The sequence below is a fragment of the Oryctolagus cuniculus genome, chromosome 2 (genome assembly GCF_964237555.1).
Source record: "Oryctolagus cuniculus chromosome 2, mOryCun1.1, whole genome shotgun sequence".
Lineage (NCBI taxonomy): Eukaryota > Metazoa > Chordata > Mammalia > Lagomorpha > Leporidae > Oryctolagus > Oryctolagus cuniculus.
In genome coordinates this window covers 109,673,686-109,697,674 of record NC_091433.1, presented here as the reverse complement: position 1 = coordinate 109,697,674, position 23,989 = coordinate 109,673,686, and the positions used below count along the sequence as shown (strand labels likewise).

General features: G+C 42.0%; 1 protein-coding gene and 1 pseudogene across 8 annotated transcripts in view; one reads left to right on the top strand and one right to left on the bottom strand.

Moving 5' to 3' along the window:
• MGAT4A (alpha-1,3-mannosyl-glycoprotein 4-beta-N-acetylglucosaminyltransferase A) overlaps positions 1 to 23,989 on the bottom strand; it is a 116,702-nt gene that overhangs the window by 87,019 nt on the left and 5,694 nt on the right. For all 8 annotated transcript variants that reach the window (XR_011386465.1, XM_051842664.2, XM_070068758.1 and 5 more), the window contains exon 2: positions 23,490 to 23,812. Coding sequence is in view for 7 of the 8 variants with exons in the window: in XM_051842664.2 (XP_051698624.1) it covers positions 23,490 to 23,583 (94 nt within the window). In the remaining variant the exon portion in view is untranslated. The remainder of the gene's footprint in view (positions 1 to 23,489; positions 23,813 to 23,989) is intronic.
• Positions 6,990 to 14,506, top strand: LOC103347724 (heterogeneous nuclear ribonucleoprotein F-like; annotated as a pseudogene).

The window sequence follows — 23,989 nt, the reverse complement described above, 5'->3', positions numbered from 1 at the left end:
ACAAGGTATATTCATATCATGGAAACTTACTTAGTAATAAAAAGGAACAAACTATTGAAACACCCAACAATTTGGCTGGATCTCAAGGCTAGCATGCTGAGTAAATAAGGTAAATCTCTCACATTGTATGGCTCCATTTATATAACTTTCCAAAATGATAAGACTATAATGATGAGGGCCAGCACTGTGGCATAGCACGTTAAGCTGCCACCTGCAACACTGCAACATCCCATATAAGCCTGGATTGTGTCCCAGCTGGTCCACTTCAGAACCATCTCCCTGCTAATGGCCTAGAAAAAGCAGCAGATGACCCAAGTGTTTGGGCCTTGCCATCGGCATGGGAGACCAGGATAAAGTTCCTGGCTCCTGGCTTTGGCTTGGCCCAGACCCAGACGTTGCAGAGGTGCCCAAACATTTGGGCCATCTGCTGCTGCTTTTCCCAGGCTCCTAGAACCGTGTAATTTCTAAGGTAGAAAAGATCAATGAGTTCAACAAACATCTCTCTTGATTTAATCCACCTTACTACCTCCTAAAAGATCATCTATACTGACAAGCCTCCACTAATTTCTCTCCATTTAGTGACATCAGGGTACAGAGAGGATGGTCCTACTTTTATATATATCAGAGGGACAGAATCCAGCGCCCCAACCGGGACTAGAATCCAGGGTGCCAGCGCCGCAGGTGGAGGATTAGCCTAGTGAGCCGCAGCACCGGCCCTGGTACCCCCTTTCAATTACTCTCCGGACGCAATGTTTTCCAAACTTGAAACTCTTAAATAACTCCCTGCTTACCTTGCCAATATGATCACTTAACATTACCGAAAATGTCTGGAGCTCCAACACAGTGTGTACTTTATTCCCATTAGTTCATGCTACCTGCTTACCACTCACTTATCTCTTCCTTCAGATCATAAAGTTCTATTCATCCTTCCAAGTACTTGATGGTGGTTTTCCCTGGGAAGCCCTCTGCCCTCCATCCTCTGTTTATTGACTCTTTATGTTGTTCATTACACTCCTATTTTCTATTTATGGCACTATACCATAATTATATACTTCTCTCTTCTTCCCTACTCAACTATAAGTACCTTGCTGGCATAAGTTCCCAAGACTGTTTCCTGGTTCAGTGTTTCATTAGAAGAGCTCACAGGTTTCAGCATTTAGTTGGATCAGCAAAGAGAAAAATCACTTAGACACAAGTTTGAAGGAAACCAAGCTATTAGCTTCCAAGAGCTTTCTCCCAGTGGAGGTATATAGGACACAGTGTCTCCGACAGTTAATTTTGAGGCACATGCAAAGTGCTGTCTAACAGAAAAACTCATTAGAGATTCAGTGTCCAAGCCTTTTGGTCATTAGGGGCTGGTCATGTAAATACCCTTTGCCTATCACAAACCAAAATTCCAGACTTCATAAAGGAAAGCAAGCGTTCAGTATAAAACACATGGCTTATACAAATAGCTTAGGCACAAAGAGTCACTCTTATCATGTAGGGAATGTTTCATATCAGTGTTAATATAGACAAGTCCTCAGATGCCAGCCAAGAGCCAACCTTGCAAGCAGGCCTAACGATAAGCAGTCTCAGATCTGCTATGGTAACTCTTTTCTGCACAGCAGGAATTACATTCATCTTTCCCACTCCCAACCCCCAACCCCAATGTCATGAAGAACGCCAGGCAATTAGTAGTATACCAGTCAACTGAAGTAAATCATCTTAAATTTTAAAAATTATAAGAAACTGACCAAGAATGTTCACAAATTTGTCATAGCATTATTTACAAGGTTAAGGTAAATTATATGATGAATTCTTACGGACTCATTAAAATTCATGACATAGGAAACAACTGTGATATAGTAATATAATATGCACAATAAGGGGGCCAGCACTGTAGCAGAGCTGGTTAAAGCCCTGGCCTGAGGCACCAGCACCCCATATGGGCACCGGTTCTAGTCCCGGCTGCTCCTCTTCCGATCGAGCTCTCTGCTATGGCCTGGGAAAGCAGTAGAAGATGGCCCAAGTCCTTGGGCCCTTGCACCTACATGGGAGACCCGGAAGAAGCTCCTGGCTCCAGATCGGTGCAGCTCCGGCCATTGCGGCCATCTAGGGAGTGAACCAGTGGATGGAAGACCTCTCTCTCTCTGTCTCTACCTCTCTCTGTGACTCTTTCAAATAAATAAAATAAATCTAATATGCACAGGAGGGTGTCAATTACATTTTTTTTTTTTGACAGGCAGAGTGGACAGTGAGAGAGAGAGACAGAGAGAAAGGTCTTCCTTTTGCCGTTGGTTCACCCTCCAATGGCCGCCGCGCGCTGATCCGATGGCAGGAGCCAGGAGCCAGGTGCTTTTCCTGGTCTCCCATGGGGCGCAGGGCCCAAGCACCTGGGTCATCCTCCACTGCACTCCCTGGCCACAGCAGAGAGCTGGCCTGGAAGAGGGGCAACTGGGACAGAATCCGGCGCCCCAACCGGGACTAGAACCCGGTGTGCCGGCGCCGCTAGGCAGAGGATTAGCCTAGTGAGCTGCGGCGCCGGCCTTCAATTACATTTTTAAAGGAGAAATATGTATGTAGTAGCTTCAACACTTTATTATCTCAGAGCCCCTTTTACACTCATCAAAATTAGAGGATCCCCAAAAATGTTTGTGAATTTTATCTACCAACATTAATTACATTAGAAATTAAAACCAATAAAGTTACAAAATATTTAAAAGCCTATTACATATTTGCATAAATAACATTTTATAAAAAAATGACTATCTCCTAAAGCAAAAAAAAATTAATGAAGGGTAACATTTTCTCAATTATCTTAGTGTACAGCTTAAGAAAATACAGATGAATTCTCCTATCTGCTACTGTTTTTAAGATTTTTTTTTATTTATTCATTTGAAAGTCAGAGCTGTAGGGGAGGGAGGGAGGGAAGGAGGGAGGGAGGGGGGGAGGGAGGGAGGAGAATCCTATCCACTGGTTCACCTCCACCTGGCCACAACAAGCAGGCCTGGGCTAGGCTTTGGCCAGGAGTCAGAACTTCCTCCAGATCTCCCAAATGGGTGGTAGGAGCCCAAACATTTGGGTCATCTGCTGCTGCTTTCTCAGGCCATTAGCAGAGAGATAGATAGAAAGTGGAGCAGCCAGGACATGAACCCATGTCCATATGGGATGTGGCATTGCAGGCAACTGCTATCCACAATGCCGCCCCCCAGTGCTATTTCTTGCAAGAGTGAAAAAGGCAATTAATCAAATAACATCTCAAAATTACTATAAAAGTGGTCATGACTTCACGAACTTCTTGAAATAGTCTAAAGATCCCCAGGGGTTCTTAGATCACACGTTGAAAACCACTAGCCCAGAAAAATTAAACATACCAAAAATGTCTCTAGGTACTAGATTCAGTTCATTATTTAAGATTTCCATGCATTTGCACTCTATTAAAAAAGACTTATCTATTTTATGGTATGCTTGTCCACAACTGGTCTAAGAGTTTAATGTACCTTTGTCTATATATTCATCATATAATGGGTCTAGAACTGGACAATTACTCATATCCCCAAAATCTAATTGATAGTCTTTCCAAAGTAACAAAAAAGATCAATTAGCTGATGTTCTGTAACAAGCCAGTGTTCCCAATTTAGTCTCCTCTAATATGTCAGCCATGAATAATATCCTTTAAGGAACACAGATTCCATCAACCTCTAATGTACTGCTAAAGAAACTAACCAATCTGGAAAATTATACTGGGGGGCTGGTGTTGTGGCACAGTGGGTTAAGGCACCACCTGCAATGTCAACAGCCCATGGGAACACTGGTACAAATCCTGGCTGCTCTGCTTCTGATCCAGCTCCCTGTTAATGTGCCTGGGAAAGCAGCAGAGATTGGCCCAAGTACCCGGGCTCCTGCCACCCATATGGGAGACCCAAATGGAGTTCCAGGCTCCTGGCTTTGTGCTGGCCCACTCACAGCTGAGGCGGCCATCTGGGGAGTGATCAAGTAGATAGAGGATCTTTCTGTCTCCCCCTTCTCTGTTGTTTTTCAAATAAATAAATATATCTTTTTTAAAAAAATGAAAAATTACATTAAGAAATGTTTTAGGAAATGGATACTAGCCAACTAAGCAGAACATAAAAAGAATACCATAAGAAGTTCAACAGCTAAGTCTGCCAACTTAAACACATAAATAATAAAGACTACTGGCCAATTTGGCAAAGGCTAGGTCTACAATGTAGTCTCTCTTTAGACACTTCTGTTTTAAAATTAGGTCCCTATTTATATAACACCTAAGATATTAAAGACTTTTTTAGAGAATCAATATGGCAAAATGTTTACTATATCTTAATGTTAACATGTACATATTTAGAGCTTGAGGAATTCTAGATGTTAACGATTCTCAAGTGTGGACGCATATCAAAAGCATCCAGGGGAATGTTCACAAAATGTACAGAAGACTACTAATTACTAACTTGTGGCAAAACACAGGGAAGAGGCCAAGAAATAGTCCACCAAAAAGCAACTATAAAGCTGGTCAGACGGGTTAAAGACCACCACTTCAGTACTTGAGAAATCAACCACAGACATCCAACAGACTGAGAAGCATTTATTCGTGAAAACCACTGAGTTTCCAGAGAAGAACAGCACAGAGTCTCCAGGAGCTGTCCTCATCCCTCCCAGCCCTGTAACTTCAGAAGTTCAAGATTGGGAAGGCCTTGAAAATCGGCAGATTGACTGCCAGATAAGAATGATCTGATTTGAAGTGTTGTTAGTCCACGTGGCAATCTCAGAGGCTAATGAACAGGGACAGCAAGTGGCTCTGCTAGCCTGAGGAAGTTGTTCCAACTGGGCTAAGCAAGGGACAGGCATTCCAGCTATAGACTTAACAGGGAGCTTCAGGAAGTGAGACAGCTGAATGAGGCTTAGAAAGCTCTCCACATAGCCCATAGGTAAGAACATGCACAGCAGAGTCAACAGTGGGCCCAGGCTACCCACACTGCCTGGCCCACGAACTTGGCACAAACATACAGAAGAGCTAAAGAAGAAGCCAGAAGAAAGCCAAGCTGGGGCAGCCCTAAAAGCAACCCCAGTGCACAGACAACTAACAGCAAAGAATGGAGCCTTCCTGCCTCAAGGCATTTACTGTATTCTAAAACCAATCTCTGGCTGAAAACTATGCTATGCATATACAGATGAAGCTCGTAACAAAACCAAGCTTGATAACAAAAACGAGAGGCCAGCAGGTTAAGCTTCCACTTGTGACACCAGTATCCCAGATGGGTGCTAGTTCAAGTCCCAGCTGCTCCACTTCCTATCCAGCTCCCTGCTAATGGCCTGGGAAAGCAGTGGAAGATGACCCAAGTAGGAGACCTCGAAGAAGTCCCTGGCTCCTGGCTCCAGCCTAGCCCAGCACTGGCTGTTGCAGCCACCTGGGAGTGAACCAACAGATGGAAGATATGCTTGCTCTCTTGCTTTAAAAAAAAAATCCATAAAATAATAAAAATAAAAAAGAAACCAAAGTAGTCAGATACAGTGAGAGGGACATATTTTAGAGATTAATGCTTTGAGTGTTCCCAGATGCTGGATTTAGCAAATGAAGACTTCAAAACAGCTACTACATATATTTAAAAGAACTAAGTAAAATAAATTTTTTAAGAAAAGATTTATTTAGTTATTTGAAAATCAGAGTTACAGAAAGAGACGGAGAAACCGCAAGAGAGAGGAGAGAGATCTCCACCCATTAGTTTACTCCCCAAATGGCTGCAATGACCAGGGCTGGGCTACGTCAAAGCCAGGAGCCAAGAGCCTCATCCAGGTCTCCTATGTGGGTGCAGGGGCCAAGTACCAGATCCAATAATACAATTTTTGAAGAATTAATGCAAAATGTCAGAACTGGTGTTCTGGCTTAGCAGGTTAAGCCTCCACCTGCACTGCTGGCATTCCATATGGGTGATGGTTCGAGTCCCAGCTGTTCCACTTCTGATCCAGCTCCCTGTTAATGAACCTAGGAAAACAGCAGAAGATGGCCCAAGTGCTTGGGCCCCTGCCATCCAGGTGGGAGACCCGGATGAAGTTCCTGGCTACTGGATTTGCTCTGGCTCAGTCCTGGCCACTGTAGCCACTTGGGGAGTCAACCAGTGGATGGAAGATCTCTATTTTTCCCTCTCTCTCTATAACTCTGCCTTTCAAATCAATTTTTTAAAAAAAGAATCAATGCAACAATGCAATGAAACTATTAAGCAATAGAAAATAAAGTAACTAAATACGTAAAATAAAAAGGAAATTCTAGAGTTGCAACTAAAACAAAAAATTCCCTAGAGAGGCTTAACAGCAGATTTCAGACTGCAGAAGAACAGAAGAATGAATCAGTGAACTTGAAGTCAGATTAATAGAAATCATCCAATCTGAAGAACAGAGAGAAAAAAAAACAAAGAAAACTGAACAATCTCGGAGTATGGGATATCAAGTGCTCAGAAGGGGCAAGAGAAAAATAGTAGGAAAAACATATGAAAAAGTACAGCTTTCCACAAACTAGGAGTAAAGGAGGACTTCTTCAAGTTACCCCATCCATTCTCATGGCTTTAAATTCCAGTTAAATGCCAATAATACAAAAATTTGTATCTCTAGCCTAAGCATATAAAATTTATCACAGAACTCCTGATGCACACCTCTAAGTTATTCCACCTTAATCCTAATAAATGATACTACCATCCACCTATATTTTCAGACCAAAACCTAAGCACCATTCTTGATCCTTCTAATCCCTTTACCTTCTATTTGATCCAGCAGCAAATCCAGTCAGAACTGCCTCAAAAACACAAGTGAAATCCATCCACTACCACTCTAGCCACACCAACATGCCTCACCTAAAAGAAAAAAGTTTTCTAATGGAACTTCCTTGTTTCTACTTCTGCCTCTTTAAAAGAAGGAGTCTCTGAAAATTGCAAATCAGATTATGGTACACTCTTGGCATAAAACCCAATAGCTTCTCATTGTAGAATAAAGGCCAAAGGTCTCATCATATCTCCAAGGCCAATGTGACCTGACTTCTACCTACTTTTCCAACTTTATCTTCCTCCATACTCCCTTATCATTAACATGCTTTAGCCTCATTGACTTTAAGTTCCTTAATCATGCCACGGTCATTCTTGATTTACTACTTTTATATTTGCTATTCTACTGCTGGGACCCCTCTTCACTCTCCTCCTCTGGCTTTTTATCATGTAGGCCTAAATTCATCTGCCACCTCTTCAGAGAGGCCTTCTCTGCCTAAACACAGCTCAATAGCCCTAGGTCTCACCAAGGTCATTCTCCATCACATTATCCTATTTTACAGTCAGTACCCATGGGTATTTAAAACAACTGAGTTTACTTAGTTGTTCAACACTTTCCCCCTTAGTATTTTTATAAATAGGCTCTATGATTGCAAGGATGTCACATATTTTACCACTCTACCATTAGTGTCTAGTGAACAGTACCTTGTAAGTGCTCAATAAAACTAAATGAATAAACCGAGCTAAAGAGAAAAAGAAATGTGAAGGAAAGCTACTTAAAAATCAGAGTGTGCGGCTGGCGCCATGGCTCACTTGGCTAATCCTCTGCCTGCGGCGCCAGCACCCCAGGTTCTAGTCCTGGTTGCTCCTCTTCCAGTCCAGCTCTCTGCTGTGGCTCGAGAAAGCAGTGGAGGATGGCCCAAGTGCTTGGGTCCCTGCACCCGCATGGGAGACCAGGAGAAAGCACCTGGCTCCTGGCTTCGGATAGGCGCAGTGCCGGCTGTGGCAGACATTAGGAGAGTGAACCAATGGAAGGAAGACCTTTCTCTCTGTCTGTCTCTCACTGCCTATAACTCTGTGTGTGTAACTCTGCGCAAAAAAAAAAAAAAAAAAAAAAAAAATCAGAGTGTGCTATGCCAATAAACCAAGAATGCCCTGAAGCTAGGATTAGTAAATTTCCTTCAAGATCAAGTCTGTTATTGTAGTAGTTTAAGCACTGAAATCATTGTTTCATTACTCCAGAGCAGTTATGCATAATGCTTTATGGAGTATACCAAGGAACACCAGGGGCACAATTCACACAGAAGGAGGCACTTCTCTTAAGGAGGGTAACAAGAGGAAATGTAGAGGTTTCGTTTTTTTTTTTTTGTTTTTGTTTTTGTTTTAAGATTTATGTTATTTATTTGAAAGGCAGAGTTACAGAGAGAGGGAGAGACAGAAAGAGAGGTCTTCCATCTGCTGGCTCACTCCACAAATGGCCACAATAGTGGGGCTGGACTAAGCCAAAGCAAAGAGCCAGAAGCTTCATCCTGTGTGGTAGAATGAGAAGGTGAAAAGGTCATGCCAAGATGGCCGCTGAGGTGAGAAGGTCATGTCATGATGGCCACTGACAACAGAAACTGCCTGGCAACAGGCCATGATCGGATGGCTTCAGAAACCACATGACAACAGAGCCTAACTGACAACAGAGCCTGACTGGCAACAGGCTGTGATCGGATGGCTTTGGAGCCTGCCTGGCAACAAGCTGATTGGTTAGGGCATAGACCTCCCCTTGACTGGATTGGCTGCCTTGGCTATATAAGCAGCTGTAGCAACTGAAATAAACGAGTCTGCAGGCTGCTCGCCTCAGGCCTGCTTTCACCTGACTCCCAGGGTCTTTGTGGTGACTCTGTGCCTCTTGCCCCCACCACACTCCTCCTCTCAGGAACGAATCCTCTCAGAAGAAATCAACTGCAACAATGCTGGTCTCCCATGTAGATGCAGGGGCACAATCACATGGACCATCCTCTGCTGCTTTCCTAGGCACCATGAACAGGGACCTGGATTGGAAGTGAAGCAGCCCAAACTTGAACTGGTGCCCATATGGGAAACCGGTGCCACAGACAACATCTTAGCCCACTGAGCCACAGTACCAGTCCCAGGATTCCTATTTCTACTTTATCCTTAACCCTAGTTTTCTGATATGGAAACTCAATTCATCCTGACTCTTGGGTTCAATCAGCCCAGAAGGGGGCAAAGCTCATTTCCCATAAGAGGGTTTTTATTAAGCTTCTAGATCTTAAACAGCAGCAGATTAAGAGATAACTTCCTCTCATTACTGTCTCATCAAAATGCTAGCCACCTCTTTGGGAAACATTTGCCTTCTCTCTGTTGTTCATACTTTAATCCTAAAGCATTCATTTTGGTTTCCCCTATCTATAGAATCATATCACCTGCAAATAGAGGTAATTTGACCTCATCCTTTCCAATTTGTATCGATTTTTCTTGCCTAATGGCTCTGGTTAAAACATCCTAAACTATCTTGAATAGCAATGGTGAGAGTGAGCATCTTTGCCTGGTTCCAGATCTTAGTGGAAATGCTTCCAACTTTCCCCCATTCAATATGATGCTGATTGCGGGTTTGTCATATATTGCCTTGATTGTATTGAAGAATGTTCCCCTATACCCAGTTTGCTTAAGGTTTCTATCATGAAATGATGCTGTATTTTATCAAATGCTTTTTCTGCACCTATTGAGATAATCAAAGTTTTTATTCAATTTGTTAATGTGATACATTACATTTATTGACTGGCGTATGTTGAACCAACCCTGCATGCCAGGGATAAAACCCACTTGGTCCAGGTAAATGATCTTTCTGACATGTTGGATTCAATTAGCTAGTATTTTGTTGAGGATTTTTGCATCTATATTCATCAGGGATATTAGTCTATAGTTCTCTTTTATTGTTGTATCCTTTTCTGATTTTGGAATTAAGGTGATGTTGGCCTCATAGAAGGAGCCTGGGAGGATTCCCTCCCTTCCAATTGCTTTGAATAGTTTGAGAATTTAAATTAGTTCTTCTTTAAAAGTTTGGTAGAATTCAGCAGTGAAGCCAGCCAGTCTGGGCTTTTCTTTGTTGGGAGGCTATTACTGATGGAATTTGTCTTGGTTTTTGGTGGATTTATGTTTTCTGTGTCTTCATGACTCAATTTTGGTAGATTGTATATGTCCAGAAATCGATCCATTTTTTCTGGATTTTTCGATGTGTTGACATATAGCTATTTGTAGTAATTCTTGATGATTCTTTATATTTCTGTGGTACCCATCATTACATCTCCTTTCTCAACTCTGATTTTATTGATTTAGGTCAGCAGTAATGGCTCCAGTACCTGAATTCCTGCCACCCATGAGTAAGACCCCAATCCAATTCCAGATTCCAGGATCCTGGCTTTGACCTGGCCCAGCCCTGTGTATTTTGGGAATTTGAGGAATGAATAGTGGATGGGAGAGTTCTCTTTTTCTTTCCCTGATTATCCCTCCCCTCTCCCTCTTTCACTCTATTTCAAATAAACAAAAATGAATTCGAAGCTTAAAAGCATTAATTTTAATATTTAATGTGTTGGTTCCACATGTTTAGTGCACTGGACCATGAACTGTCACAGTAAAAAGGTTCACAATGATTTTGAATGATGGTTTTATATCACTCAGTGCTTTGCAACCCAGCATTAACTGAACCCATTCAACAGCAGTGTTCAGAGTTCCTGCCCTGACCATGGCCAATCATTTTCTACCATTGTCTTTCACTTCAATAACAAGGTAACAACATACATACCTTGGCTTAAGACAGCTCTAATTTACAATTCTTATGGCAACATAATAGTTAACACCACTGCCTTTACTCTCAAGTGTCTTGGTTTAGACAATATGATCACTCTAACCATAGAAGAAATAATGTCCACTTAGAAATTATCTGAATCAAAGAACTAAGTGATGACAGAGTAGTCTAAGCTCAGTGAAAATCAACTAACAATAAAATTTCTTTTACTAGGCACAAAGAACTAAGTATACTCAAACAATGAAAATGAAGAACACAATGTGGATGTTGAACAGACTCATAAAAAACAATACAGAAGTTTTACCTGTGATCCAAACATTACCTAGCACACACAAAGAGGCAGGGAAAAAAAAAAAAAGCTATTTTTACTCTTGTAGGTCCAGGATCCAAATCATAAAAGGCAAGCTTTTAAATGAACACACATGAAAATGTTATACAAGCCCCAGTTAAAAAACAATTTGGATGAGAATCTTGATAGGAACTAGAAAAGATAATGTTGTAAAAAAAATGTCCATAAGATCAGTGAAAACAGTGGGACAGGGACTTCAGGAGTGCATCCCTCCTCAGAAACACCAAAGTGATATAACAGGGGAAAAAACAAGATGTAGAAAAATGCACCACTCTATCTGTAATTTTTTAAATATACAAAATTATACATGTGTACATAAGTAACTCAATATTCGAAAATGGTATTCTTCACTGCCCCCAGTGACCACCTCTATGATTACTGTCAGTCCTGAGACTATAGGCTTATTTTTCCTGAAATGGCAGTGATGGCAGCAGATACAACAACAATCAGTCCTACCATTTCTCTGCAAACCTATGTGCAAATGGGACTTTATTACTGATTAAAGGGGAAAACACAAAACAGAAAAAAAGATTTGGGGGATTCTTGAAGAACTGCAAAAAAAAAAAATTGAGATAATTTTTTTTTTTTTTTGACAGGCAGAGTGGACAGTGAGAGAGAGACAGAGAGAAAGGTCTTCCTTTGCCGTTGGGTCACCCTCCAATGGCCGCGCGCTGCGGCCGGCGTACCGCGCTGATCCGAAGCCAGGAGCCAGGTGCTTCTCCTGGTCTCCCATGGGGTGCAGGGCCCAAGCACCTGGGCCATCCTCCACTGCACTCCCGGGCCATAGCAGAGAGCTGGCTGGAAGAGGGGCAACCGGGAAAGAATCCGGCGCCCCGACCGGGACTAGAACCCGGGGTGCCGGCGCCGCATGGCAGAGGATTAGCCTATTGAGCCGTGGCGCCGGCCGAGATAATCTTAAAGTAGGTCGTTTACATCAAACACGGCAGCAAATGAGAAATTTTGCTGAAGACTACTGTATTTCCTAGAAAATTTATTTACTTTTTTCATAATTCACACATGGGATGAGTAAATTTTTTGAGAAAAAAAAAATTTGGTACTTTGAAATAGCAACTAGGCTCTCAACAGAAGCATCTCTCCACAGAAGCCTGCCAGGAATAACAAAGGTAAACTCAAGTAACAACTGGCCATTTGCCACTGTGTGAAGAAACAGACACACTAGTTGGCAAACTTTTCCTATCCCACTCAACTTTTCACATTCTTCTTTAGAGAACAAATGTGAAACTGCCAGGTTTCCCCATAAAATCCAGTCACTGGTGAGAACAAGTTCATCAGTATAGAACAAGGACATAAAGATCATGAAATCACATATGGAAAGCATGGGAGAGCAACATGATCTCTGAATGAATGAATTAGAAAAAAAAACAACCAATGACCATTTCCTAAGAACAGCAGCACACTTTCTATCACTAGGTCTCATGGGCACACAAATTTGGTCTAATGTAATTCCTACTCAAAGAAATGATGACATGTAAGCCATAGCTAATGACATAAAGTCCAGCAGGAAAACAAAAATCAGGATGGGTCTGGAAGCACACAAATATGATAAGCCAGCAGGCATGTTTTCAACGATGTCTGAAAAAGTGCTCAACAGTGAAAACAAACTAACAGGGCCCCCAGAAGCCAAATTATTACAATGCTTCATTAAAAGAAGACAACTTTAGCCAGCACCGCGGCTCACTAGGCTAATCCTCTGCCTGTGGTACTGGTACTCCGGGTTCTAGTCCCAGTTGCTCCTCGCTCCTCTTCCAGTCCAGCTCTCTGCTGTGGCCCGGGAAGGCAGTGGAGAATGGCCCAAGTGCTTAGGCCCTGCAACCGCATGGGAGACCAGGAGGAAGCACCTGGCTCCTGGCTTCGGAAAGGAGCAGCATGCCGGCCGTAGCGGCCATTTGGGGGGGTGAACAAACGGAAGGAAGACCTTTCACTCTAACTCTGTCTGCCAAAAACAAAAACAAAAAAAGACAACTTTATTTAGTGGGTATATTTTTATTTTATAAATAGTACTAAGAGAAAAATTATCCAAAAAAAGTTGAAGTGCAAAAAAAGGAAACAGAATATGCTTAATTGTGGTTAATTTGAATAAGTAGAACTCTGTTAACATACTTGAGAATTTCTTTCCTCCAATACATGTCTGCTTATCAAGTATAGATTAAATACTTGCACCTGCTCCTTGTGGTGGCAGGTGTGCCCTCAGCGCCATCTCTGCTTGCTCTCTGGCTCCTAGAGGTTAAGAACAAAAGGATGCACCTGGAGTTTCCCTGGCGCCCTCGTGTTTCTAAGCTTTGGGTGGAATTTAGGGTCCATTGGATATAAGCACTCTTGCTGGATGAAAACAGAAACCAGTCCTACTCTCCTCAGTGGACAGTTTGTTATCTACCAGAGATGTCTCCCACTGAAGGTATCCTTGATGGAACTCAAGCCATAAAAAGGTGAACCCAAGTTTGTCTGATATCTACCCTGTCATGTGTCCATGAGGGAGGTGGTCAAGCTCCATGGCCTGTCCTGATCCTGCTCTACTGAGGACATGCAGAACTTCCTGTCTGACTGCACCATTCACGACGGGGCCGAACACCTCCATTTTATCTGCACTAGAGAATTCAGGCAGAGTGGAGAGGCATTTGTTGAACTTGAATCAGAAGATGATGTAAACATGGTCCTGAGAAACACAGGGAAAGCATGGGTACACTGAGATGTTTAAGTCTCACAGAACCAAGATGGATTGGGAGTTAAAGCACACCAGTCCAAACAACACTAACACTGCTAATGATAGTTCCGTGCAGCCTCAAGGACTCTCCTTTGGATGTACAAAGGAAGAAACTTGTTTTCTCAGGGTTGGAAATAGTGCCAAACAGGATCACCTGTGGACCCCGAGGGCAAAATTACAGGGGAGCCCTTCATGCAGTTTGCCTCTCGGGGGCCAGCAGAGAAGGCACTAGGGAAGCACAAGGAGAGAATAGGACACATATACTGAAGTTAGGAAGTGCCGTCATATTCAGATCCTCCACTGAAGTTCATGTCTGTTCAGTGGCCCAGGCCCTACAACCTGCCTGGCACAGCCCAAAGATATATTGGCATTGTGAAACAGGCAGGCCTAGAGAGAATGAGGCCTGATGCCTACGGTGCCAGCTATGGGGCTATGAGGAGTACAATGGCCTCGGCGATGGCTACAGCTTCACCACTGATCTGTTCGGAAGAGACCTCAGCTACTGTAGGACTAGATACGGAGACAGCGAGTTCACAGTACAGAGCACCACTGCCACTGTGTCCACAGGAAAGGGCCACCACACAAAGTGACCAAGAACAACATCTCCAACTTCTCTCCGCTTAACCCAGTGAAAGTCCATATGGAGACTGGCCCAGAAGGAAAAGTGGTGGGCAAAGCTGATGTGGAGTTTGCCACCCACGGAAGAAGCTGTGGTCCTATATTGAAAGATAGGGCCAAATATACATCACAGAGACACAGAACTCTGCTTGAATTCCACAACAGGGGCCAGCAATGGCGCTTACAGCCAGGTGATGCAGGGCATGAGGGTGTCTGCAGCCCAGGCCACCTTTACAATCCTGGAGAGCCAGTGAGTGAGTGGCTATTATGGCACTGGTTAAAGCAGTAAGAACAGCATAGATGGATATGACTAGTTTTGTAGCATTTATCTCAATCAAATATTCACAGGCAGGCAGCAAGCAGTAAAAAGCAGTTATTACCCTAGACAAAGATGTGGGACCAATCTTGCACCAAACACTTGTGAAATCTGGGTTAAAAAAATTACCCTTAAAAAAAATTTGTATCTACCTATGGAGAACAAGAAATCAGATAAAGAGGAAGTTCTGCGCAAGCCCACAGTTTTAGAACAAAGTAAAAAGTACATCAGGAGGAGGGGTGGAGATCAGCACAGTGATCATATACATAAATTGGGTAAAAAAGAATATTCAATAATGTGGTGGGTTTTTTTTTTTGTTTTTTGTTTTTTTTTTGACAGGCAGAGTGAGAGAGACAGAGAGAAAGGTCTTCCTTTTTCCATTGGTTCACTCCCAAAATGGCTGCTACAGCCAGTGTGCTGTGACAGTCCAAAGCCAGGAGCCAGGTGCTTCCTCCTGGCCTCCCATGGGGTGCAGGGCCCAAGCACCTGGGCCATCCTCCACTGCCTTCCCGGGCCACAGCAGAGAGCTGGACTGGAAGAAGAGCAACCGGACAGAATCCGGCACCCCAACCGGGACTAGAACCCAGGGTGCTGGCGCCGCAGGCAGAGGGTTAGCCAAGTGAGCCACAGTGCCGGCCAATAATGTGTTCTAAAAGCTCAAGCTCCTTGACCAGCTCTTTCAGAAGAAAAAAAAAAAAAGTCCACCTTTGAGTTAAGATTTTATTTATTTGAAAGAGAGTCACAGAGAGAGGTAGTGCCAGATAGAGAGAGGGAGGTCTTCCATCCACTTGTTCACTTCCCCATTGACCACAACAGCCAGAGCTGAGCTGATTCAAAGCCAGGAGCCTGGAACCTGGAGCTTCTTCCAAATCTCCCGCACGGATATAGGGGCCCAAAGACTTGGGCCATCTTCTACTGCTTTCCCAGGCCTTAGCAGAGAGCCAGATTGGAAGAAGAACAGCCGGGACTCAAACCAGCATCCATGTGAGATGCTGGAACTGCAGGCTGGTGCTTTAACCCACTGTGCCCGCCCTTCAGAGATGGACTTTTAATCATAAGATTCTAAGTGAGAGTGTTTAAGCTGGCAGTATCTCTACCAGTTTAGGTTAATAATAAGAGAACAATAAAAAATCCTATTCCAAAAGGAAAACAACTAAAATCTCTAAGACTAATATAAACTCAAAAGGCCTAATTAATCTAACAAGTTTAACTGCAAAAAAGAACCCAAACAGATAACAAGTAGCCCAGGTCAGAATACTTTGGGACAGGCAAAGTCCCTATCATATTCAGCACACTCTCAATCAGTAACTCTGATTCTTTTTGACATTACTGGTTTCAGAAGACAATCACTTTTTTCCTCCCTACTCAAGTAAAATTTCTCAAATCCCAGAAATGTATAAAAATAAGAATTACTTGGGCTGGCGCTGTGGCATAGTAGGCTAAGCCTCCGCCTACAGCACCAGTATCCCATATGGGCGCCAATTCATGTCCCAGCTGCACCTCTTCCAACCCAGCTCTCTGCTATGGCCTGGGAAAGCAGTAGAAGATGGCCCAAGCGCTTGGACCCGCACCTGCATGGGAGACCCGGAAGAAGCTACTGGCTCTTCGCTTTGTACTGGCCCAGCTCTAGCCGTTGCGGCCATTTGGGGAGTGATGAAAGACATTTCTCTTCTGTCTCTCCCTCTCTCTGTCTATAATTCTACCTCTCAAATAAGTAAATAAAATCTTTTAAAAATTAGTAAGAATTATAACCACGAGGAAATACAGAAATAAAACAAAGTCCATAGTATTGATAGTTTAGAGTAAGTTTAAATATAAATACATAGTAAGCTTTGCAATATTTGTACTTGTTTTGTCTGATTGACATGTCTGAAATTCAAAAGAACCAGTTGTACTTTTAAGTAAATTTTAAGAGAAAAAAGACATGTTCATACATATACATAATTACACTAACATCGACCAAAATAAATGTGCAAGTCTATAAATACAGGATATTTAAAGAAGTAAAATTTAAGGGGCAGGCATTTGGCTCAGTGGCTTAATTCTCCACTTCAGATGCCTGCATCCCATACAGGAGTACCTAGTACTCCGCTTCCTATAAAGCGTCCTGCTAATACACCTGGGAGACAGTACACGATGGCTCAAGTACTTAGGTCCATGCTACCCACAAAGGAGACTCAGAGTTCCTTGCTTGGTTTTGACTCAGCCCAGGCATAGCTGTTACAGGTGTTTGGGCAGTGAACCAGCAAATGTAAGATCTGTCTCCATCTTTCAAATAAAATGGAAAAAAAAAGAGTAAAATACACAATACAGTAATAAAAGATGAATAAACTCCTCCCCAGTCCTTTGGATCTTTCATAACCTTTATTGTGATCAAACACAAGTTTCCAATTCCTCAATCAGAACACAGACTTGAGGCTGGGTGATTTATTGAAAGAGACAGTGAATGAGACAGTGGTACACTGCCTTGACCTTGAAGAATGACTTCAAAGGACAAGTTTTGTATCTTCATCATCTTCAGCTTCCCGTCACTTAGCAGCATTCTATAAATGTAGGGGAATATGCAAGCAGGAAGGCTAAACACAAACTGCAATAAAGAAATGGAATCCAAGATCAGGTTCCTTCAGAGATGTACTATAAGAAAGAAAGGAAGCTGCTGTGGTAGGCATTTTATTCAGTGGCTAAGTCACCACTTGGGAAGTCTGCATTCCACACGAGTGCCTGGTTTAAGACCTGGCTCCTCTGCTTCTGATCCAGCTTCCTGCTAACAAACACACTGGGAGGCATCAAGTGTTGGCTCAAGTACTTGGATCCCTGCCACCCATGTGTGAGACCTGGACTGAGTCCCAGGCTATGGCTATTGTGGGCATTTGGGGTGTAAACCAGTCTATGGAAGATCTCTGTGTCTCTCTACCTTTCAAATAAAATAAAAAGTGGCTGACCCAGAAACTCCTAGATAAAATGTTCAATGAATTGTATACCAATCTACACCACAAGACAAGCAGTGCTGAAATGTTCTACTTTCTGGGCTTTGTTACACAGATGTGCCTACTCTGTGAAAGTGCATAGCTATACCACATAATCTATGTATTTCTTATGTGTATGTGATACTTGAATTAGAACATTTAAAGAAAAGAAACAGCTCTGGAGGCAATAAACATCTAAACCTGCAGAAGTGAGACAGAGTCACATGCCAACTCTCCATCCTCCTTGCTAGGAAATCACAACATATCTCAACCATGGATGGGGAAAAAAATCGAACAAATGAACATTTACTATTTTTAAACTGAAAAAATAAATTGGAAAAAAATAAATACTGACTGCAATGTATTCCAAGTTACCTTCTAGCGTCCTGTTGGAAAGGTAAAGAATAGAGTGGCTGAAAAATTGGTCTTTTATCTTGAAAACCAAATAGCAAGTTTAATAGGCAAACAAAATACACTTTAGCAGAAAATGATAGAACCTACTTTTCCTGAATAAGTTAAATTTAAATGTTAATCAAATCAACTCTATCCCTAGTCATTCATGTTTATAATACAAGTAGTAGTAACAATTTTCTCCCAAAAATTAAGTTCTTGATTTCCCACAGTTTGAATAAGAAATTAAGGCAGCCGGCGCCACGGCTCACTAGGCTAATCCTCCACCTTGCGGCACTGGCACACCGGGTTCTAGTCCTGGTCGGGGCACCGGATTCTGTCCCAGTTGCCCCTCTTCCAGGCCAGCTCTCCCCTGTGGCCAGGGAGTGCATGGGAGACCAGGATAAGTACCTGGCTCCTGCCATCGGATCAGCGCAGTACGCCGGCCGCGGCGGCCATTGGAGGGTGAACCAACGGCAAAGGAAGACCTTTCTGTCTCTCTCTCTCACTGTCCACTCTGCCTGTCAAAAAATTTAAAAAAAAAAAAGAAATTAAGGCTAAAATCAAATTTTTTAAAAACTAGATTTTCATTATCCAAGACCCAACACAATGCTTAGAAAAAGAAACAGGAAATTTTTAAAATGTTGAATGAGTGGATATATGAATTAAAATCTAAAATGCTCCTAGAGAAGAGTGGTTGAATAAATTATTGTACATTCACAAAATGGAGTATTATGTAGCTGTAAAAAAAAAAAAAAAAAGTAGTAGAAATGCCCATATGCTCTATGCGAGTTCCTGCGAGTTAAATCCCAGCTTCAGAGCCTAAATCCAGCTTCCTGCTATTGTAGACTCTGGGAGGCAGCAGATGATGGCCCTGGGTTCCTGCCACCCATGTGGGAGATCCAGACGGAGTTCCTAGCTTCAGCTTGGCCTAGTCCTAGCTGTTGTGAACATCTGGTGAGTGAACCTGTAGATAGATGGCCTCTCTCTCTCTGTCCTTTTTGCCTTTCAAATAAATAAAATATTTTTTAGAATATATTTTTGGAGCTCAGCTTCCACCATGACAACATGTGCTCTGCTGATCCACTATCCAATGAAACTTGCAAAAATTATTTTTTAAAGAATCACTTAAAGCATTTGGAAACCATCATCAGATCAAGTGAAGAAACATCTACCCATGAAAATTAAGAAAGGTGAGAGTGTATTATATGAACTAAGAGAACTCCCTTCCATGCTCCACCCAAAGCAGCAAGGTAGAGACCCCACTCCAAATTGCTATAATGAAAAACAGGACTCTCTTGCCTCCCAGCTACAACATGGAGACCTGAGAGAAGCAGGACTTCAGTTTTCCCATTCTGTCCCTAGTCCCTGGTGCTAAATTCCAGACAAGTACTCTTAAGAGGTGGGGACTCCTTTATCCCAACCAGCCCACACAGACAGAACAGTGGCTGCAGTGTGCTCAGAGTATCAGAGCCCTAAAGCCCTTTCCAGAACTCGTGTGGTAGTGACTCCACAGCAGTAGAATCAAGAGAATGTTGAATTCCAGCCCTCTGATCTAGTGCTCAGCTCCCAGAAAGAGGGACATTATTCAGAGAGAACCCTGTTATGTTCTCATTCCCACTTTCAGAGCCCTGGCTCAAGTATTTTGCCTGGAGACATAAAACAGATCCTACTCTCTTCCCAAAGGAACTGACTTCATTTGCAACTGAGCACAAGAAACTTAGGTCTTGGAGTCCTCTCCAAAACCATGGAGGCTGTCATGAAAGGAATCATGGATCATGTGGGCTAATTTGCAGGAAAGAACTGGGAAAAGCGGAAGCCAGAAGGAACCCTCCAAAGACAAACATCAACCACTGACATCAGAAACCACTTATTCAGGGTAGGAATTGTGGCATAATGGGTAAAGCCATTGCCTGAGATGCCACCATCCCAAACAGATGCCAGTTCAGGTCTCAGCTGCTCTGCTTCTGATCCAGCTCCAAGCTAATGGCCTGGGAAAAGCAAAAGATGCCCCAAGCGGTTGGGCTCCTGCCACCCACAAGGGAGACCTGGATGAAGCTCCTAGCTTCAGCTTGGCCCAGTGTTGTCCCTTGCAGCCATCTGAGATGTGAACCAGAGGATGAAAGATCTGTCTCTCCCTCTGACTTTCAAGTAAATCAATCATAAAAAAAAAGTCTAGGAATCCCCTGTACCAGTTATAACAAGCATCTCACACTTTCAAAGCCTAAATCTCTGATCTCTTTCAGAACTTGTAACAGCACATGCAGCTCCTAGTATGCCCATTATTCCCTATTATGCATTACTTTCAAATTCATCCCTTACATTCTACCTCCTCTGTGAGTGTCTGAAGAATCAGCAGCCTCTGTCTCTGCTTTCTTGGGCAGCAGATCAACAGCCAAGAGTAAGCGTTAGAATCAGCCTGTCTAAATCCAAACTTCAACTCTAATACTTAATCTGTGACTTTAGTAAGTTTTTCAACCACCCTGCCTGGTTATTCCACCTAGAGAAAGGAGACAATAATATTCTCAGGAATGTTATAAGGAATAATACATGCAATATGCTTATAACTGAACAAGCATTGTGTTATTGTATCTCATTCTACCTAATGGCATACTTTTTTACATGCATCTTTCCCTATCAGTCCCTGAACTGCTCAAAGGCAAGAAGTTTCTTATTTCTTTTCATATTCACAGCATGCAATACAGTGCTAGACACAAAATAGGTACATGCAATTACCAAAAAACTTAATTAAAAATAAACTTAGTCTGGCAATGTTCAAGGTTACAGAAGCCACATTTTTAAAATAAAAATTAGAGGGGACCAGCATTGTGGCTTAGTGGGTAAAACTGCCACCTACATGGGTGCCAGTTTGAGTCCTGGCTACTTTTTTTTTTTTAAGCTTTATTTATTTGAAAGGCACAGTTACAGAGAGGCAGAGGCAAAGAGACAGAGAGAGGTCTTCTATCTGCTGGGTCACTCCCCAAATGGCCTCAGTGGCCGGAGCTACACCGATTTGAAGCCAGGAACTTCTTCTGGGTCTCCCACATGGGTACAGAGGCCCAAGGACTTGGGCCATCTTCTACTGCTTTCCCAGGCCATAGCAGAGATTGTAATTGTATTGGAAGATTCCAATTGGATTGAAAGTGTAGCAGCCGGGACTTGAACTGGTGCCCATATGGGATGCCAGCACTGCAGGTGGTGGCTTTACCCACTACACCACAGCATAGGTCGCGGCTACCTTACTTCTGATCCAGTTCCCTGCTAATTGCCTGGGAAAAGCAGCAGAAGATGGCCCAAGTGCTTGGGCCCCCTACCCATAGGGGAGATCTGGAAAAAGTTCCTGGCTCCTATCTTTGGCCTGGCCTAGACACAGCTGTTGCAGCCATCTGGAGAGTGAACCAACAGATGGAAGATTTTTTTGTCTCTCCCCTCCCTCTAATATTGACTTTCAAATAATAATCAATTAATTAATGAAAATCAGAGCACATGGCTTAAATATATCAGAACTAAAAATCTGAATCAGGCTGCCCTGCAAAATCCAGGCTGACTGCCAGAACTATCTAGAAAGAGTCCAAATGCTTAACAGAGTAGTTACATAAATGATAACAATTCAACACAGGGGACTTTATATAACCATACAGGAGTCCTACGCTGATACCTGAGAGAGTCTGGACAAAATACTAGGCAGAAAAACAGCAGAAGAGAATGTACAGAGGATCACAGGGCTGTTTAAAGAGCAGTGATCAAAGATAAGAGACTTTGTATGTACCTAATACTATATGCTGAAAGTCTTTACATTTAAATTAATTTTGAATCTAAATACAGCTTAAGATATATATGATGCCTCTAATGCCTTTACATAAGAAACAAAATAAATGGAATGGGGCCAGCATTGTTGCGCAGTGGATTAAGTCACTGCTTGTGACACTGGCATCCCATATCGGAATGCCAATTCAAGGCCTGACTGTACTGCTTCTAATCCAACTCCCTGGTAATGTGTGTTTGGAAAGGCAAGAGAAAATGACCTGAATACTTGGGCACCTGCCACCCACGTGGGAGACCTTGATGAAGTTCTGGGTTCTTGGCTTCAGTCTGGACCAGCCCCAGCCATTACAGGTATTTGGGAAGTGAACCAGTGAATTGAAGACCTTTCTTTCTTTCTCTCTTTTGCTCCATATATCTCATCTTCTTTCTCAATGCCACTCTGTCAAATAAATAATCTTTAAAAAAAAAAAAAAAAAGCTTCCCTTTAAAAAAAAAAAAAAAAGAACTAAATGTAATGAAAATTCCAAAACTTTAAATCCCTTGAGACACAGTGAGAAGGGTCAAGTTTCTTCAATAGTGTCTCCCGTTAAGAAAAAAAAAAGCCATCCATATACTTTTCTTATTGTCAATTCTCTTACTTCATAAATAGACTTTTTTTTAAAGTATTTTTTGTTATTGTTCACTGTGGGACAATCAACAGTCTGCCTGAGTTAATTATTCAGAGTTCTTCCTGATTAAGTCTTCTCATTTGGTATAATGAAAAATGAAATATACAACGTATATACTTGTACTCAAAGGTCTTCAGAAAGATCTTCATTTTCCCAAAAGTTATCCCCAAAGTTAGAGCCCAACTCAGAGAAAGAGTAAAAATATGCTTGTTCAAAGCCCAGAACATACACTTTTTATTTACATTTGTTTATTTTATAGCTAAATATGCAGTTATGTGTGTACACACACACACATCAGAAAAATCAGGTCACGAAACAACCTTTTCAGTGGACTTCAATAAAATGGCATCAGCACTAGCACAGGTGATGATGACCACTCTAACTTGACTCTCACAAACTAAATATGCATCTCAAAGCCTCCAGCCTTTCTCTCACAACCAACATTCCTCAAGTTAATAAAGGAGACAAGTGAAAAGTATAAGAAATCTACTCCAAATATTTTCTCTTCCCCGCCAAAAAAAAAGAAAATGCACTATTCTGAACATAATTCCAATCAACTGACAATTTTCCTTTAAGATACAGTTCAATAGACTAAATCTATTTAAAACACTTTTTTAATATTCTAATCAGATTTTCTTCTCAGACCCTTAAGTTCTTTTTGCCTAAGGAACAATCTGGCAAGACATGCAGCTTAAATCATTAACTACATAGCCCCAAATCTTTAGCATAATTAGCATGTAAATTTCACGAAAGCTGTGCACTCTTTTAAGTGTTTCAGACAACATTCAGCACAAGAAACTTTATTAAACATTTATGATGCTTTAATAAAAAAAGATAAATAAAATGCCAAAATAGTCTTTGTTATTCAACTTGTTGTCATGTGTAACATAAACCACTGATCACTATTTGTTTCTTCAACTGCAATTATAAGAAACTGAAAACAAAACAAACACCACTGGAATTAGAAATTCTGTTTCCTTTGTCCAAGAATACCGTTTCATATCTGTGTCAGAAAGAAACTGCCGGCAGACAGCATGCAGGTTGCTGTGATATTTAACCTAAGCATCTATGCACCATTTACAAAGCAAAAAGCCCACTACACTTCATTCAAATTTTCAGACATTTTCCTTACCTTTCCCATTTTGCCACGTAGTATACCAAGATAAGGTAAGGAACGAAGTAATAAATGCTAAAGCAGTGGTTACAATTCCATTTCGGAGCCTCATCTCATTTCACCATCACACTGGTTCATATGTTTATGATGACAATGAGGACTGTTTTCCTTTTATCCCAAAATCAACTGAATTCAGTACTCCTGGCTCTAGGCCAATAAAAATCAATAGAGAAGTTTATTTCAGATGCTCCGCAGAAGGTATCTAGCAGTAATACCACTCACAACTGCTACTCAGGACTGTCACGGTCTTTACACACTGCTGTCTCAGGCTTGCTTTCTTCCTGTGGGGAGTGAGGGGAGAAAGACAAACTTATTCAATAATTCAAAATAAAGGTTTCTTCATTCATTATTCAGAACTATAAACAGATTTTGGCAGGGCTAAACTGTACCTATAAAGATTATCCCTACATCTAACTTACTCATTTAAAATACAATGGGTCTTCAAAAAGTTCATGGAA